This window comes from Dichotomopilus funicola (assembly GCF_033296635.1).
Source record: "Dichotomopilus funicola strain CBS 141.50 unplaced genomic scaffold C8A04scaffold_78, whole genome shotgun sequence".
Taxonomy (NCBI): domain Eukaryota; kingdom Fungi; phylum Ascomycota; class Sordariomycetes; order Sordariales; family Chaetomiaceae; genus Dichotomopilus; species Dichotomopilus funicola.
In genome coordinates this window covers 63,829-82,337 of record NW_026944099.1, presented here as the reverse complement: position 1 = coordinate 82,337, position 18,509 = coordinate 63,829, and the positions used below count along the sequence as shown (strand labels likewise).

At 56.2% G+C, this 18,509-nt stretch overlaps 6 protein-coding genes across 6 annotated transcripts; 3 read left to right on the top strand and 3 right to left on the bottom strand.

The window, feature by feature from the left end:
* Window positions 1–4,877: 4,877 nt before the first annotated feature.
* Window positions 4,878–6,496, bottom strand: C8A04DRAFT_39901 (uncharacterized protein; the record flags this gene model as incomplete). Its single annotated transcript, XM_062784753.1, has 5 exons — window positions 4,878–5,551; window positions 5,627–5,798; window positions 5,861–6,017; window positions 6,092–6,376; window positions 6,441–6,496. The coding sequence occupies 5 exons, from the start codon at window positions 6,494–6,496 to the stop codon at window positions 4,878–4,880; spliced, it is 1,344 nt and encodes a 447-aa protein (XP_062633816.1).
* Window positions 6,497–6,886: 390 nt separating this feature from the next.
* Window positions 6,887–7,717, bottom strand: C8A04DRAFT_14948 (uncharacterized protein; the record flags this gene model as incomplete). Its single annotated transcript, XM_062778302.1, has 1 exon — window positions 6,887–7,717. One exon carries the CDS (start codon window positions 7,715–7,717, stop codon window positions 6,887–6,889), a length of 831 nt encoding a protein of 276 aa, XP_062633815.1.
* Window positions 7,718–8,180: 463 nt separating this feature from the next.
* C8A04DRAFT_14929 (endoplasmic reticulum-based factor for assembly of V-ATPase-domain-containing protein) lies at window positions 8,181–9,055 on the bottom strand (the record flags this gene model as incomplete). Its single annotated transcript, XM_062778294.1, has 2 exons — window positions 8,181–8,726; window positions 8,789–9,055. 2 exons carry the CDS (start codon window positions 9,053–9,055, stop codon window positions 8,181–8,183), a joined length of 813 nt encoding a protein of 270 aa, XP_062633814.1.
* Window positions 9,056–9,496: 441 nt separating this feature from the next.
* Window positions 9,497–11,013, top strand: C8A04DRAFT_14926 (isoprenoid synthase domain-containing protein; the record flags this gene model as incomplete). Its single annotated transcript, XM_062778293.1, has 3 exons — window positions 9,497–9,573; window positions 9,616–10,792; window positions 10,852–11,013. The coding sequence occupies 3 exons, from the start codon at window positions 9,497–9,499 to the stop codon at window positions 11,011–11,013; spliced, it is 1,416 nt and encodes a 471-aa protein (XP_062633813.1).
* A 1,510-nt stretch (window positions 11,014–12,523) lies between these two features.
* On the top strand, window positions 12,524–13,874 carry C8A04DRAFT_14944 (uncharacterized protein; the record flags this gene model as incomplete). Its single annotated transcript, XM_062778301.1, has 5 exons — window positions 12,524–13,232; window positions 13,310–13,419; window positions 13,499–13,533; window positions 13,593–13,762; window positions 13,825–13,874. The coding sequence occupies 5 exons, from the start codon at window positions 12,524–12,526 to the stop codon at window positions 13,872–13,874; spliced, it is 1,074 nt and encodes a 357-aa protein (XP_062633812.1).
* Window positions 13,875–16,463: 2,589 nt separating this feature from the next.
* On the top strand, window positions 16,464–18,299 carry C8A04DRAFT_14925 (uncharacterized protein; the record flags this gene model as incomplete). Its single annotated transcript, XM_062778292.1, has 2 exons — window positions 16,464–16,985; window positions 17,073–18,299. 2 exons carry the CDS (start codon window positions 16,464–16,466, stop codon window positions 18,297–18,299), a joined length of 1,749 nt encoding a protein of 582 aa, XP_062633811.1.
* Window positions 18,300–18,509: the final 210 nt, after the last annotated feature.

The window sequence follows — 18,509 nt, the reverse complement described above, 5'->3', positions numbered from 1 at the left end:
TTCTCCACAGTGCCATTTTCGTCCTGTCTCAGGGCACGGGGGGGCATCCTCAATGTGAAGAAACCCAGAGTCGCGTTCGAGATGGAAACCTTTACTAGGCAAATCTCCCACAGATGGAGCCTCTTGACGGATCCCCTCCGTAGTTGGTTCGAGGTTGGGTACCTTCTTCGACCAAATGATTAATTACGTAGCTAGGAGGGAGAAACGGGGGGAGGACATTGAGGGGAAAGTGCGGCCCAGCAGGCAAGAGGGGTACGGATTTGTTGAGGTACATACAGTACCGAACGAATGTTCTTGCCCTCCCCTCCATGCCCTCTAAGGTAGGACCCGTGTCTGGTCGTGCTTGCCCAAGGTCATTGGGCAAAGGCTGGAGGGTCTGTGAGAAAGGCTGTTGCCGCGGGATGGCGCGGGGACGGGGAAATTTGACGCCCTCCACCAGTCCTCACCTCACAGCGCTTCCAGCTCTGCCCGGCCTTCACTCACCATTCGTCGGCCCCGCCTTGGGGGTGGTTCCTGTTACTGTCAGGTAGTGACTGTCGATTCTCCGCCCCAGTCTTTGATCGGCCAGAATGCCCTGCAAGTGACCCGCACACTTGCGGCCGCTGGTGCAGCGGCAGCAAATACGACAAACAGAAACCAGCCAACCCTTTTGCCTCGCAGATTTACACAACGGGAGGCTGGGTTTACCCTCCTCATGTCTCGGCGTGACGAAGGTCTATCAACAGATGCGGCCGGGGAACTCCCGCAAACCCTGTCTCGCGTTTTGACGTTTCAGAGCTACAAACGAAAGATTTACAAAGCAGTAGGACACGAAACAGACGAAGGGGGGGCCGCTCGTGGCCTAATTTTCGAGACGCCGAAAGCATAACGTTAGTTACGCTGTGATGCGCTCTTGCACAATTCCTTCCATATGATACCATCATCGCGGGCAAGGCCAAACTCCATGCATATGTACCCTGCTCAAAATGGAGACAAGCCCGGGGCCCTCTCCGACTGTCAACCACCAAGAGAAACGCCCGCAGGAGGTCATCTTGCCGAGTATTTCCGCCCATTCGACCGACTCCCCGACCGGCCGCTGACTGACCACGCCAAACCCGACGGGCGCGCAATTTGTGAATTCACAATACTGTTCCACCCTGAAGGAACAGAACGACGGGGGACTTTCAGGGGTTGGCCGCCCATGAGGGACCTCCGAAAGTTGTGATGGTTACTATGGCTGCCGTGTCACCAATGTTGTGCGGTGCCGGCCATCTCCCGAGGGCCGGGAGTGGTGGTGGTTGTTGGGCAGACCCTCGCATGCAGGGTCGATTCCGTTGGACAGAGATGCAACCCGCCAGGTCCTGCTTTTTGCGGCCCGGTCGGTCATCTTGAGGCTGCACGTTCGGAACAACGCCATGCACGAATCAACCGCCGTTCAAAGTGTGGGGTGCATGTGTGCCCAACGCTCACTCTCAGCACCGCAAGGCCCTGACGGGGCGCACCTTGAAATCAGACTCGTTGAGAGAGCGCTGAGGGTTTGACGACCTTTTTCACAACGAAAATGGGATCCGCCCAGTCACCCGGCTGCTACGGCACAATGAGTGTGCCAGTGCTGGCCTGATCGGGATGCTTGACATACCACAAGGGTCTCGTCGACCAGGATATGCTGCATGTCGATCATCCCGCCCCGTACTGGCACGGAAGGGTCAGATCGAAGCTGCATTGCTCGAAACGCGGATGTCCTCTGTACATACACTACGGGTATGTGGAACTAACCAACCCGAAGTTCGGGACCAGCTCGCGAAGGGGCCGAAAATATCGCTCTTCGAGCGCCCGCCTGCCCACCTCCCCGCCGAGGTCGTCAACCCAGCGCTCTGACTACACTAGCTAATTCGCCCAGACAAGATGTCAGAAGCGTACTTCCACGCATGTACGGTCCTCTCTACACGTGCTTGTCTTAGATTTGGATCCTCTCGCTTGCCATCAAGGTGTCATCACGAATCCACAGAACCTGTGGCCCCCACGCTGCAGTCGTCGAGTTGATGCTAGGATTGAGAAAACGAGCCACCAACCCTGGGCATTTTATTTTCTAATCGGTCGCCGAAGGCGATACCACATATTGGTCGATAAGCCCTCCTCGCAAGTTGCACCCCGTGGTAGCGTCAACGTCACCCACCAATATCCTTGGACTTTCCAATCGCGTGGAGCAGGCTCACCGCGACCTTCCTCCTTGTTCAAAAAAGGTAACCTTTTCCACACAACGGTAACGCCCCACCGAAGCGGCAGCGAACACGGGGCGGACCGTTAGCTTCGCACTTCAACACAAGATCCGGCCTCATCTCCTTCCAATAAAAGCGAAGCAGGCGAGAAAAACTGGGGGCAGCGGGACTCAATGGTCTTTTTAAAAAAGAACAGGCGCACCGGATTCAGAAGTGAGGGGGAAAACCTTGCGCTTTAGGCTATGACGACATCGCTCAAGTGCAATTGTGCCCCGCAATGTGATCTTCTCCCAGTGGTAATTGAATCCCCGATGGTAGGTCATTCCGATACGTTATGTTCAGGTAATTGCGAGGCTGACATATCGTCTGTTTAATCAAAGGAAACAACCACTATTAGTGTACATCCGGCTAATCACTTTTGGTGTTTTCGACAAAACTGTCAAAGCAGGGCGAAGAATGATGAATGATGGAAGGTTGGCAGGGAAGGTGGGATGATGCGAGGGGTAAACCTGGAATACCCCGCAATCCCCACCACGCGAGCTCGCGAAGGCCTTCGGAACAACAGCGGCAGAGAGACAGCCCTGGGGCTTGGCCACTGCGGCGCCTAGTGTAGCCCTTCTGAAACACCACTTCGCCGACCATCTTTAGGTTGTCTCGAGTTGTCTCTCGATGGATCGGAAAGGCTAAACTGGAGGAGATTGTGACCAGTTGAGCCACCACCATCGTCAAGTCGAGTCCTGGTGCGGTCGGATTGAACCAGGCCGGTCGGGCGCACGACATTGCGACACCCCCACTCCCGATGACATTGTGATCGATGAAGTAACACAGCATACATCTTAGACCCTCATTATCCTACCGATTCCGTATCAGACACTGACTCCAAGCCTTGGTCTCGCGGAGTCTTAGATCGGCCTCTTTTTAGAGTGTTTGAAGATCGTGCCGGACTTGACTTGGCATTTCGAGCTCGGTAAGTCCGCTCACCGACACAAGTTCTCCACGGCTCTCCCGCATCATTCCATCGCACGTTGCGCGTCGTCTCCACGATCCGTCCATCGGCTAAGGGGCACGTTGCCGGGTGAGGGCCGGTGATGTCGGATAGGGACAATTGGCTGTCATGCCGTCCGGTCGTCCCTTAGCCGCTGCCCTTCACTACAAAAAGCTAGTTTACTCCCCCCGCGGACTTGATCCCAGGTTCAAGTGGCTGAGTGGAGCGGCTGGCCAGACGGATCAAGCTCGCGTGCTTACCGCCTCGTTGGGATCGCACCTTGGAAAGACGATCCGGCAGACCATTCCGTTTGCTCACCGTAGACTGACCGACTTCACACGCGGGGTGAGGCACGAGTCTGGTTTTTGGCAACGGCCCATAAGCAAGGGCCTCGGGGCTGCTTTTGATCAACGACATCCATTGCACACACGACGTGGCCAACCCCAATCACCCATTGAGCCACGCTCCACCTCCTTTTAATAAAAAGCACGATCGTTGGGGGTGCATGTACCCAGCTCAGATCCGTTATCCCGAATATTTTCCTTCCACCGCTCACCAAGATGAGGGGGGCGAATTGGCTGCTCACCGAAGCCCTGGACGAGACAGGGAATCGACCATTGGACCAGCTTGTTACCTCCGGAGAAAAAGCAAGGTCACACACATTGCCGGGCTCCACCGCGGTGGTCGCCAGACCTTTCGGTGACACGAACTGCTGTGGCTACCCTAGGCTTATGAGAACAGGGCTCATGCCGGATACCTACCTCCCTCGTTGTTTGTCCCACCAAACTTCGTGGAGGCGCAGACGAGAGACGGACTCGCTCCATTCCGTTGCCTCGGCCCAGTTAAGAGGGATATCCCACGAGACTGTTTGTTAAACTGAGGGTCACACAGGAAAGATCCGGGTGGCGTTTGACTTTCCCAGAATCGGAGTAAATCCGGACTTCCATACCTCAACTTTCTGCTTTCTCCTTGAGCCTCGTATCACCCACCTTACCAAACCGTAGGAAGAATATGCTATAGATATCTTCGGTCAGTCGGTGTACCTTCACCTTCAAGTTTCTGTGTTTCCCCCTGGATGGGACCACAACATGCGGCGCAACCACACCTTCCCATCGCACGGGTAAGGGCAGGAGAGGGGAAGTCGAAAAGGGGGGCAACCAAGACGACAAACGAGTTGAGACACAAGAGCACAACCATACTGTGGTACACTAGGCGCGGGCAATGTGGTTGCACCAAGTTACACGAACACAGCAGATGCGCGCGCCGACGTCTATTTCCCGGTTTGCTTTCCTCTGCCGGGGCCAGAATCCCGGCATGCCATGACATGTCATTGGTGAATTGGGTTTTATGGTTGTTCGAATTGAGATTTCCGAGACACGACGAATCGTAAGGCATAGCAAAAACCTGCATGACGCTTGTGTGATAGCACGCGCGCGTAGCGAGGGTTTTTTTTCTCTCACACTGTTGCTGCTGCTTCTTTAACTGCTACCAGCGGGGTCGCCAAGACGCCGTTGGTCTCAGAGCGACCTCACGAGCGTCCCCAACGAGTGGTTAACTGTACACCGAGTTATCCCATCCTATAATCGGCGAGAATCATCTGACCTTTCCTGATCTCCCTCATGTTCCACAAACAGACCGAGCTCCGGGTAACGTACCCCCCCGGGGCCGGCCCCGCCGCCCCTAAGAGGCCCGTTCTACTCAACAACAGCCAACTTCCCTCGGACAGGTACATTTGCGCGCCGTCCAATCTCCGGGAATTCGCCCAGTCGGACCCCCTCCTGGAACAGCAAACAAAACGACGAGCCGCCAAAGTGGAACATACCAATTTCATCGCCCTTGCGCACCCGCTGACCCTCACCCACGGTCACCTCACACGTGCTGACCTCGTCCATGCCGATGCCCACAAACGCCACCAGGCCCACCTTCGGGTCGTCCGCTTCGAAGATGATGATGGCGCGTGTGGCCAGGGCACTGAGGTACCCTTGCGCGACCTTGATGCCGCTGGTATCGATGTTGGTGCTCACACCGGCCGCTGTGGTAGATTCGAAGAGCGGTTCGCTAAAGTAGGTGCCGTCACGGACGAAAGCACGGCGCACGGTGCCCGACACGGGCGAGTGCCAGCGGTGGTAGGAGAGGGCCGAGAGAAACGCTTGGTAGACGGTGGCGTTTTCGAATTCGACCGCGAGAGGGTCGTTTGCGAGCATGTCGTAGACTGAGTAGGGCTGCCCTTTGACCCAGAACTTGTCCCGCAGCTTGGCATTGCGCACAATGTTGTAGACTTTGGATTCACAGGGGTTGGCAATGACTTTGTTGTTGTCTGGCGAGGCGACAGGGCGAGCGGACTCCTGGACTTGGCGAGTGAAGAAGTCTGTTCAGCAGACAACGTTCGTCTGTTAGCGAAGCGGTCGGGTAGAGTCAACCCCGTGTAGAAAGACAGACTAACCATCCCAGGACTTGAAGCCATGGTGTTTCTTGGAGGGGTCACACTTGTACATCTCCTTAAACTTGAACGTTGTCTCGTTCGGCGCATTGGCAACCTCCATGAGGTCCTTGTAGCCCACCTCTCCGAACCAGCCTGCTTGATGGTCGCCGAGCACCTCCGCAGACTCAGGAGACTATCGCCGTTAGATGATGCGGTCGAAAATGGGTTTTGGAAAAACAAGGGTTCGGCATCTACCTTCAAGTATGTTCCCCATTCGTTGAGTATTTTCTTCAGCATCTTGTTCACATCAGGGTCTAAGAAAGCGGCATGGCCGCTTGGTGTGCCCATGGCATAGTCAAAAATGGCGGCCATCGGCACACCCACCATACCTACACTTGCAGCCGCGTCCGTCCTGCAGAATACAAGTCAGTCCTCCAGATCGCAATGAGCAAAGAGCACAAAAGGTGAAGTAGAGAAAGTACACACCATTCAGGGGCAGTCCCGAACACGTGGTTCAAGACCTGTAGCATGTGTGGATAGTCCCGAATCTGGGACTTGCCCGTCGGGTCGTTCACATACGGGGGCTTGTTCGGAATCTCATCCCACATTTCTGTGAAGTACATGTAGATGCGGGGATTCTCCTCGATCAGCTGCTGGAACTCGCGTAGGACAGGGATGAGCTCCTTATCGCCATGGTCGTCGACGTGGCTGACTTTGCGCCGTAACCATTCACGATGGACCCGGTGGTCGGCGGGGAACCAGGCTCCAGGTCTGGGGGGGTAATGGTCAACACCCTTGAATTTTGAACGCAAGAGAAAGTTTCACGGAAGCATACTTGTCGACCCGGTGCTGGTCTGGAATTGTGGTGTGATCACCGTATTGGTGGACCATATTCGTTGTTTTATGAGATGAGTTAGGTTCGCTTGAGGAGACCAATGGATGGGTGGATAGCTAAGCAAAGTCAAGGCGAAAATCCACGCCGTAAGCTTCGCTGTCGACCGGATTCTATTTGAGTGACGGTATCCAGGTGAGTGGGTGGCCGCCCCAGGACTTTGTGTTGTCGTAAACCCGGTGTCATGATGTAATGATACGGCCAAGACCCACAATTGGCTGTGGGAGCTTATAAGTGTAGCACCGCACCCAAACCATGCGAGCCATCGTTTGCCCACCCAGCTGTTCATGTAATCCCTTCCTCGGTCTCTGCGAACCCGGAAGTTTGCGAGGGCGCGAGCAGTCCACAGCAAAGTGTTCCAAGCGAGCTGAGTCTCAATTGCGTCTTGATCACTGGGTCCGTCTTCGAATATTCCGGGAAAAGGCAGCGTGCCGTCGATTGTGTTCTTTCCTATCCTTTTCGTTCAGGGGATTGTAAAGGATATCGCAGACGCTGCAAATTGTGAAGCCAGGCTCCTTTTGCAGCGAGAGGCTCAGTGTCGTCTGTGTCAATTCCCGTGCCGACCGTTTGCCGAGCGATTTCTTGATTACTGTCGCTTCATCTTTTGGCGAGCTCTCAGTCGCGCTTGAGCGATCTAACGTATTTGGCGGCACCTCGCTCAAAGCCGATCCCAGCACATCGTACCCTTCTGCCTTCACCACGATCGTGTCTTCGTTGATCTGCAAATCGCCGTGTTGTTCGTCCAATGCGCTGTCCAGAGTGTAACAACCCCGATGCCCGCCCAAGTCACCAAGCATTGGCCGTGTGGTAAGTCTCCGCCGTTTCCGCGTGTGCGAAGGGGATGGAGGTGAAGATGAAGGCGTGGGTGATGACGCGCGATCGGAGAATGCGGCATCGGATATTGTTTTTTCGGGGCTCGAGGAAAGAGGCTTGAAGTATGCGAGAATCGAGCCCCGACTTTGCATGGCCAGGTGGTTTCTCGATCTTGGGTTCGTGGGCGTTGAAAATGTAGAGAACTGGGTCGGCGAATCCCCGCGGTCCAAATCGGGGGTACAGGACTGAGTGACCCTGTCTCGTTGCTTGGAGTCTTGATCTCGTTCCCTTGGGTTAATCGCCCGCCGGCCATAGGTGCGTATGGGCCGTTTGCGCTCTCGAAGTCGTGTCGCCACGGTCGCCTCAAGGGACTCGGCAGGGTCTGCTGTTTGTTGATCGTTTCGCATGTTGACGCTGTCGTCGAGCAGGGAGGAAGATACGGAAAACGCTTCGCAACAAGACAGGCCGCCCTGGGGGATGTAAGTAAAATACAATGAGGTGTCGGTTTATCCCACTCAAAATAGCCGTAAAACAATATTCCGAGCTCCGGCGCAAATCATCAATGGCCGAGGTGGTGGTTTGATCGCAAATGTTGGCCCCGCATTCCATGTAGGAATTTAATTCCAAGTCGCGCTCAACGCGTTCTCGTACAACGCGACCAGCGCGTCGGTCGCGAAAATGACGTGGGGCGGCTTGGCCCCACCCACTCAATCCCCCTGTCACTTCATTCCATCCCAAATTCCGAAGTGAGATCCGATTGAATCAACGATGGAACTCTCGACATATGGTACAAAATACTCGTCAGGTCTATCAAACGCAACGAACTCGCTGGTTTTCACATCAGTGTCTCGGGCAATTAGTTGTTGCTACTCACTTTCTGCTCTTTTGACGCCTTCCAACACCTGCATCCTGGTCTCCCGCTTTCTCAGGAAGCCTTACAGCTTCAACACCTTTGCCATCAGCACCCACAGTCCAAGTTTGAAGAACCTCTTTTACTTCCCGCAACGACTCGTCCCGTTTCTTGGCCTCCCCAAGGTGCCACACATATCCCGAATAGACGGCCACTTCGGCCACACCCACCAACAGGCTCCCACCCATGGTCAAAAACAACCTCGCAGGTGTGCTCCACCATCTGGCCACGATCCACAGCGTCGCGGCGACCCCGAGGATACTCGCGACGAAGTTGAGGATTAGCATCAGCTGCCGGTGTACGTCGGCGTACGTGACGTCGTCGTCTCCCATGTCGGCCTCGTGGGTAGGCCGATTGACGGCTGCGAAGGCCTGGGCCATGTTTGCGCCGTGGGGGTACCGCTGGGAGAAGGTCTCCATGGGTGGTAGCGGATTCGCCATGCGATCATACTCGCGCTGCTCTTCCTCTCGGCGAAGTCGGGCCATGAGCGCCTTGTATTGGCTCGACTTCGCAACACCGGGTCAGTATGATATGATCATATGATAATGACCGTCACAATTCAACGTACAGGTTCAGGTTTGGGGGCTGGAGGAGCCACGTAAACCTTGGCGCCTTTCAGGAGCATTTCCAGCGTGTATTCACCGGTGGTATCTCCCAACGCCTTCCACAAATCCACAATTTGGGGGTGTGAGATAGGATTGCCAACGGCCGGGTTTGTGAGTGAAGATTCATCATGGACCCGGCTGTGAGGTGATGAGATCTCTTCTGTTCCTTGTGCTGTTTTTGTTTCCGTCTCGCTGAGTGATTGCAGGCCCGCCACAACGCGTGGCGTCATCGTAAGAAGAACCATTTCTGGGAGGCGAGAGCGATAATACCAACGCCGGGAGGACAAGATGACGAGACGACAGAAAGTTGAAAGAAGACGTGGCCACGGACGATGTTTTTCTGGTGTTGGGAGTTGCTGACGAGGCGCATGCGCGGCGGGTGTGAGCCAGGGAGCTGCCGAGTCCATGCTCTGCAAGGTACATACCAGCCACACTCAGGTCCCCACTTTTAGTGAAGCACCGCAGAACGCCACACCCGTGAACCTAAGCGAAGGAAGTTTTCGGGACCCACGGCAACAGAGGAGCATTGGGTCATGTGTCGGCCGTAATCACCCACACTACACCATCAACGGCCCCCAATCCGACCGCCGATGCGCCAGACAGCTAACCTGTGACCCTTGGCAGGCAATTGGCCCTAATTGGAGAGGATCTGAGGAGGAACACGCGCGGAAATGCCGCTCGGGACGGGGCCTTCAACGGCCCGCGGGGCCAGGAGCGCCACAAGACTGGCCCGACTCGCGGGGCTACCGTCCCCGAGGACGATAACGACGACTACAAATACGACGGCTAGGACGGGGGCGGCGACTACGTGTATGGAATGCCGTAAAGCGGCGCTACCCAACACCCGGATACATTACCCTCGCCCACAGTCACAACCCCACGCTCTTTTCCACTCGGGACCACCCCGCTATTCAGCATGGGCTGCGGCGGTCCAGGTAGCCGGCAACATCGTGTCCAATGCCGTCACGCGAGCGACCAAAGGCACCAGCGATCTGCCGACCATCGACCCGCTGCAGATTGTGGCCAAAGAGATGAAGTTTCTGACAGGGAACATCCGCAAGCTCCTCGGCTCCGGCCACCCGTCGCTGGACCGCGCCGCCAAGTACTACACACAGGCCGAGGGCAAACACGTCCGCCCCCTCATAGTGCTACTCATGTCACGGGCGACGTCGCTGTGCCCAAAAGCGCCGCAACGTCATCAGTCGACATTACAAGCTTCCGCAGCGATCGACACCTCCATCTCTCCGCTCTCCATCCTATCCGACTTCAACCCATCCGCCAAGGCGGGCGCCGAGAATGAAGAGGGGACCACAACAACACTCGGAGATGACATCCTACCCTCACAGCGGCGGTTAGCCGAGATCACCGAGCTGATCCACACGGCCTCGCTGCTTCACGACGACGTCATCGACCACTCAGTGTCCCGGCGCGGGGCGCCATCTGCGAACCTCGAGTTCGGGAACAAGATGGCGGTGCTCGCGGGCGATTTTCTGCTCGGGCGCGCGTCGGTAGCGCTGGCGCGACTGCGGCATGCTGAGGTGATCGAGCTCCTAGCAACCGTTATCGCGAACCTGGTCGAGGGCGAGTTCATGCAGCTGAAAAACACGGCCCGCGACGAGACCAATCCGCGCTGGTCTGAGGAAACGCTCACGTATTACTTGCAGAAGACGTATCTCAAGACGGCGTCGCTCATCAGCAAGAGTTGTCGAGCTGCGGCTCTATTAGGCGGAGCGGACGCGCAGACGGTCGAGGCGGCGTACGGTTATGGCAGGAACCTCGGCCTCGCGTTTCAGCTGGTCGATGACATGCTAGACTACACGCGTAGTGCGAAGGAGCTCGGGAAGCCGACAGGCGCGGATCTCGAGCTTGGGTTAGCCACTGCGCCGTTGCTGTTCGCGTGGAAGACGATGCCGGAGCTGGGGTCACTGGTGGGGAGGAAGTTTGCCAACGATGGTGATATCGAGAGGGTGAGTTTCAATAACCGAAACCGGTACAAACAGAACAGAGTTGACAAAGTGACCGACAGGCACGAGACTTGGTCATGCAAAGTGACGGCATCCAACAAACGCGGGCACTAGCCGAGGACTACGCCTCAAAAGCAATCAGCTCACTTGACCAATTCCCTGACAGCGAAGCCAAGGAAGGCCTAATCGAGATGGCTGTCAAGACTCTTCAACGGAAGAAGTAAACACCGCGAAACCTCACATTCGCCGGGGGTTGGGATCAATTTGACACAACAAACAATTGTACATGTGCATTGTACTAATAACAGACAGAGATTATGGTAACCTCAAAACGGTAATCGATACACGGCGCGGCGTAGTGTGTGATATGTAAGGAGGTGGTACAGAGCGGGTGTGGTGCACGGCGTCTGGATGGCCAGAAAAGCAAAAGGGAAGCATGAAGATGTTTTAAAGATAGACGGGGCGGTCGGTCATATCTTGCCATTTGCATAGAGAGGCGGGCTGCGGTACCGTCCAATCTTTGCCTTCTTGGACAGGCCGGGCCACTACACTATATACGTTCATGTGTGATGGATTATGAGCGGTTCGACATGATGTGGGAGGGGCGGGCGTTTACACTCTCGACTTTCAAATCTGATCAACGCTGGTTGGGGGGCTTCAGGATAGAACTCTGTGATTTGAAATCCCACTCTTCACCATCTGCTCTTCACCAGCTCACACCGCTCTACTATGTACACTACTCAGCACTAGCATGAGCACTAGCATTTTAGGATTATCACGTACAGACTTCCGCTCCGACCAGCCCCAGGTTTGGTGAGACGTCACCGGCACGGAAAAGGCAATCCAAAAGAGAAGGCCAACCCGACCGATGTTGAATTACTAACCTTCCCGTGTGCACGGTACAGGATGAGAGGGGTAGAAAAAAACTTGACAGCGCCTCAAAGGGCCTCGAATATGGTGACTAATCATTCCAATCGGCCCTGGTCGGGCGCCGCTCCGGGCGAATCTTCCGGAAGCGGTGCGGCCCCCGTGTCCCGGTCCGGGGAATCGGACGAAATGGACAAACGGGATTGGTGACTCCCGAGGCACCTCGCTCTTGGAGGCTCGGGTTTCAGAGCAACCTCGGCTCGGTGCCCCTCCTGCACAACGGTCGCGATTCATCAATCGCCCCCTTTATCCCTCTCTGTCGATATCGCAACCCGCCCCTAAAGCGGAGTTTTTACTCGAAGTAGGGTTTGACGGACCGGAATTGGGAAACGAAACATCGAGACAATTGCAAAGTTCCTAGGGTCGTCGGTTTTAGTAAGACATGAACATTACTAATTTCCATTTTGTAGGTTGCGCGGCGTCGGTTGAGGTGATGAAAGCGCAACCGCAAGTTCGAATACAGGGTCGGGATTGGGAATGAGGGCACTGTCCAACCCGGAGATTTTCTGAACATGTCGTGGTCCAGAGTAACCTTCTAGAAACAAACACACATATATCTATTCAACGCCGCCCCTTTTCCTCTTGGGCCTCTCTCTCTTGTCCTCAACATTTCATTCTCGGCTTTTGAAACAAGTGCTCTGGTTTAGGAACCGCTCTTGGCTGACATACTAATCCACTTACATCCAATCGGCACTTCACCTACGTCACACCCCTAACTTTTCACGTCGACTGAAGTTGAACACACACCAAACAATCTTCGACAGAAAAAAAAAGAAGACAATAAAAACACCTTTCAAGTCCACCAAAATGGCCCGCCAGTCTCTTCAACTCGAGCTCGCCGAGCGGCCCACCGGCCCGATCATCCCCGGCAAAACTTTTCGCCAAACCCGCATCGATGCCCCCACCGAGGCCGACCTGAAAGACGGCCAGGTCTTGATTGAGTGTCTCTACGTCTCCCTCGATCCGGCCATGCGTGGCTGGCTGGACGACCGCCGCTCGTATCTGCCACCCGTTGCCATCGGGGAGGTCATGCGCGCGGCCGCCGTCGCCCGTGTTCTCGCGTCGCGCTCCAAGAAGGCCGCGCCGGGGGATATCGTCACCTCGTTGATGGGGATTCGCGAGGTTGCGATTGTAGGGGAGGACAAGATTGAGACGGCGGCGGAATTGGGCGTGAAGCTAGCGAAGGCAGGCGAGAACGGCCCGCGGGTCACGGATCTGCTGGGCGTGTTCGGGCTGACGGGCATGACGGCGTATTTCGGCATGATGAAAATCGGCGAGCCCAAGGCTGGCGACACCGTGGTGGTGTCCGCTGCGGCAGGCGCTACAGGCAGCGTGGCCGCGCAGATTGCCAAGATTGCCGGCGCTCGTGTTATCGGAACGGCGGGTAGCGACGAGAAGTGCCGCTGGCTGAAGGAGGAACTGGGTCTTGACGTCGCGCTCAACTACAAGGACCCAGAGTTCAAGGCTAAGTTCAAGGAGGCCACGCCCAAGTTTATCGATGTCTTCTTTGATAATGGTGAGAACAGTACCGGCCGTACAGCCGGCCCCCAGCACGCTCTCTGAGGCGAAATATGTGCTAATAGAGTGACATAGTGGGCGGTGAGCAACTCGACATGGCTCTGGGCCGCGCCAACACCTTCTCCCGCTTTGTAATGTGCGGCGGGATTTCGCAATACAATGCCACGACCAAGTCTGGCCCGACGGTGAGTTCTGCCACAGGAGGACTTCCTCCCTTTGTTGTTGAGGGGGGGAGAGCTCAGTGTAACTGACAAGCTACCGCAGGCGAACTTCATGAACGTCGTCACCCAACGCATCAAGTACGCATCTCCCTATCCATACCTTACCACTCAGGATTCCAAACTAATATCCCCGCCAGGATGCAAGGCTTCATCGTCTTCGACTTCGCCAAGCAATACCCGGTCGCGCGCGAGCAGATTGGCCGTTGGCTGGCTGAGGGCAAGCTCCAACGCAAGGAGACTATCATCAAGGGCGGTATTGCGGGGTCCGAGGATGCGCTCAACCATCTGTTCCAGGGCAAGAACATTGGTAAGTGGCCGACAAGTGACGCGCGCCATGATAGAGGGTTTTTTTACTAATGCTTTGATTAGGAAAACTCTTGGTGGAGGTCAAGAATCCCGAAGAGGCCCCGCGGTTGTAAGGGAAGGGGGAAGAAAAGCACATCAAGGTGCTCGCTCTGGTGGATTGAATCAGGCGGAGCCAGTTGGCTAGGGTTGACGGCCAAATTGTGCGTGAAGGACGCTAAGCAGTCCTTCACGCCCGCGACAGCACATAGGTCCACGAGTCGATAATGTGATACGATGTTGATGCCCGTCCTCAAAGTGATTTACCGAGCTCCCTGATCGTTTGGATTACTTGTAGTGTATCGGGTGGAAGCGAACGAAAGTGGAACCTTTTCCGATCGTGCGATCGAACATCACCGACAACCCTGTTAACCCCGACAACGCGGCCCAGGAGTTCGGAGTTGACCGAAAACTTTAACGGGGAGCTTGCGGAGGAGCGTTGGGCGGTGGGTAGCCTCACGTGGTGCAAAGAAGCGGATGTGTCGGTGGATGTTGCATCCCTGGTGTGAAGTTTGCCCCGTGAGCCCCAACGAAGCAAGGGCGTATGGGAAGCGTTTCTGTGACACATAGTTCAGGTGTTTGGGCAGCCCGGCCCTACGAACGCACAATCCGGCACCGTACCAAGCTAGCCACTTCATGTGGATGTACGGACCACGCTTGTCGTTGTAATGTAACGTATTGCCGGCCACTGCCTTCGCGAACCGAGGGACTTTGGGGGATGTTGGAGCCGCCTCCCACCTCCGGCAAATGGCCGGGCAGTCGCTGACCCGCTGCCCTCCGTCTTCGCAACAAAAAACCGCATCTGAAGAACCAGCCTGCTAGTGTCTAATCGGGTGCACAGGTAAGCTGACTTGTTACGAAGGAGATGGAAAGGTTCAACCAGCGGTAATCCGACGAGCCCGAGTCAGGAGGGGAAAAAAAAGACGAATATCTGGAGGGTGGAGTCTTCGATTCTGGGGGTTGTCGCAGGACTTGAGTCAAGCCAGAGGCGGGTAAAGAAATTTTCTTCAGCGTCGTTTCTCCGCCTGTTCCATCGGGCCTTGACACCGGCGGAATCCAACTCTGCCGCACGAACAATGCCGAACTCCATGGCCGTTTTTCGAGATTCCTCAGCTCTCTTTCAGCGCTGCTCAGCTTCGTTCGGATTGTGGGGTCGTCAGCGGCATCTCTGAATCAGCTCATCGGCCGCTAACAGTCGAAGTCCTGCTCTGGGTGTGTTTGAAAATGCTGTTTCTCCTCCTCGCCCCTCCGCGCTTCTTTTTCGGTCTGGGATCGGCAGGCCTGGAGATTTCCTCGGGTTCGGATCCAGAACAATAACGAACAACAACGCATCCGACGGACGAGACGGAAGGAGAAGAGGGGGGAAAGGCTGCCGAATGAAGTTGCATCCTACGCGTAATGAAAAAGGGAGCGGGGACGAGACCCTTCGAAAAGCGGCCAAAAGGCGCACAGTTATGTATTGAGGTAGCTGGGTTGAGTGGTCTCGGGTGGTCCAAAGGGCTCATCTTGCATTCCCGCCCAGGCACTTGCAGGAGCAGAGTGGCGAATCGGGACCGCAGGCATATGCAGCTTACTCGAGTGTTACTCGATGGAAACATGACAATCCGCCTTTTGCGATAGCGACGATAGCTTCGGATGGCCGCCAAAAGAGGAAACCGGGGGGCATGGAGGGGCGTGGAGAGTGCCGGTGGGCCCACAGTGGCTCAAGAAACGAGCTGGGGAATGCCAGGGAGCTTCCTTGTGACCTTACACGGTTCCTTATTGGTCACTCTGCTGCATTGCCGTTTGGGGCCAGACACCTGGCCGGAGAGCGGCTGTCTCCGATATTGAAATCGCAGCCAATTAGCATCGCCGGATAAGCTCGGAGCCACAGGGTCTCCTTCCTCGCCGACAACGGCACACTCCATGATACGCAGATACGATACGATACTGGGGCGGTACCTTCCATGCCGATGAAATCTCTCTCTTTTTTTTTCGTCCCCCTTGCTCTGACTCCACTGAACCACCCACCCGCTTGTATCGAGCACATGGCAATCTTGATCAGGGAAGGGTGGGAATTGCTTCGGGAGGGGGGCCTGGGTCTGGCTGTGTTGGGCGGTGGGCCAGCTCTAGTGTTGTTTCGACTCCTTCCGAAGCCCATTTCCGCTTTTTGGGAACGTTTCGCAGCCGTAAGGTTCCCTGGAGGATGGCTGTTCCATTGCTCGTCCCATCTTTGGGGCGTTGTTGCTTGCTTGCTTGCCCTCCCTCGCCTTTCCTTTATCTTTATCCCCTTACCCACCTCCCGCTCCGTTTCTCGATCGTTTCCCGTCAGCCAAACCGGGGTCTTATCTATTGCTTCAACGTCAGCGTGTTTTCCCGCCGCCCTTCTTGACCGCCCCTGCCTTCCTCGGCACTTGAACTCCCGCAGCTGTATCGAAGACATTGGGTGCGTGTGCGTGTTATCCAAACGGTCAGCTGCCTTATCGTCATCTGTGCTTTCCGACCGTCTCATCTCAACGCACCTAAGCTCTCGATAAAGGCCTCACGCCTCTGGTCAAGGAGGGAAACGGACCTTAGCCTTCAAGAGATACATCCAGCCAACCCCACGTCCTCTAAGGCTGACCTCACCCCCTCCTTCATCCCCCCTCGATCACCCACCCAACTGCACGGGATCTGTCGTCGGTAGGATGGCGGTATCCCAGATCTCTACCGATGAGTCCGTCGTCGTATTGGCGTCGACAAGGACGGTCATCACCCTTGCTGATGACACACTTCTATTAACCCCCGCGACTCTCACGATCTCTGCTACCTCGGGCAAGATTCTGTCTGTCGTCACCGAGGTGCTTCCCAAGGATGCATTCCCAGCGGCCATCGTGTACCACGACTACAGCCCGAAGCTTTTGCTCCCGGGTCTCGTTGATGCCCACGTGCACCTAAACGAACCGGGCCGCACAGAATGGGAAGGCTTCAACACCGGGACCAGGGCTGCTGCCTCGGGAGGTGTCACCACTGTGGTGGACATGCCTCTGAATGCCATCCCTCCCACAACCACCCTAGCAGGCTTCAAGGAGAAGCTCACTGCCAGCCAAGGGCAATGCTGGGTCGATGTCGGCTTTTACGGCGGCGTCGTTCCCGGCAACGCAGATGAGCTTCTGCCTCTAGTTGAGGCTGGTGTTCGGGGTTTCAAGGGTTTCCTCATCGACTCAGGTGTAAGTCTCTCCCTCTTGCCCCTAAGAGAGGCAATCAGAACCAATCGAACTCGGATGGGTGGATAGAGCACTAACTCTATCGAACAGGTGGAGGAATTTCCTGCCGTGTCAGCTAAAGACATTGCGCTTGCAATGACCACGCTCAAGAACTCGCCCACCACTCTCATGTTCCATGCCGAAATGGTTCCACCCATTGCAACATCGGTAGGCGACGCCGTTCAGCAGTCCGACCCGCCGCTCCAGCCGACCGGAGACCTAGAGAGTTACAGCACTTTCCTCGACTCGCGCCCGCCCGTATTCGAGACCTGTGCCGTCGAAGAGATCCTGTCCATGGCGCACCTTGCACCGCAGCTGCACCTCCACATCGTGCACCTATCCGCCACTGAGTGCGTGCCCATTCTGCGCAAGGCGCGCCAGAGCGGCATCAACATCACGGCCGAGACCTGCTTCCACTACCTCGGCCTCGCGTCCGACGACATCCCAGATGGCGACACCCGCCACAAGTGCTGCCCACCAATCCGGTCCCAAACCAACCAGGATAAGTTGTGGGACGAACTGGCTGACCCCGACAGCTGCATCAAGACCATTGTCTCCGATCACTCGCCGTGCACGCCCGAGCTCAAGCTGCTGCCGCCGCATCTCCAAACCGTTACGGCGGCAGCAACCGAATTCCCGTCTCGCCCGCCCTTCCCACACGTCGACTCGGGTATCGATATCACCCGGCCGACCCCGGCAGCGGTAACAAAGGAGGAGCAATTGCATCAGCTCCCCGGCCAGCAGCAGGACGAGGAAGATCCAGTCGACCTGATTCCACAATCCATGACCCCACCTCTTGTCAGCCAGGAAGTCCCACACTCACACCCGCACCACGGTGCAGTAACCCCCATGAAGAATCAAGGCGACTTCTTCGCCGCCTGGGGTGGCATCTCCTCCGTCGGCCTTGGACTTCCCATCCTGCACACTACCGCAGCCGCCCGTGCCGCTCGCGGCGACACTGCACCCACCATTGTCGACATGGTGCGCATGTGCAGTCAGGCCACCGCGGCCCAGGTCGGCCTCGGACACCGCAAGGGCGGACTGCGGGCCGGTATGGATGCCGACGTGTGCGTATTTGACGACACGGACGTCTGGACTCTTCGCGCAGCCGAAATGCGCTGGAAGAACCGGGTGTCGCCGTGGGATGGGCATACCTTCACGGGTCGCGTGCGGGAAACGTGGGTGAGAGGCCAGCGAGTATTTGCGCTGGGCGGAGAGAATGCTGGATTTGTTGGGGGTGAACCGGTCGGGGAGCCGATTGTAGAGAGGAGAGTCTGAGAGAACATTTCTTCCGTTTCGTCCGTGGTCTCTTTCCATGTTTCTTTTGTGGTTTGTCCGGGAGCAAGGATTCTGGCATTGTTGGCGTTTCCGGCGCTTCATCGTGAGGGGGGCATTACCCACAGGGAGAGCTGCGCGTGGTTCGCGTGGTACAAACGGTGCGATCGATGCAAAGCGCGATGGCTTTTTGAGCATTCTGCGAAATACCCC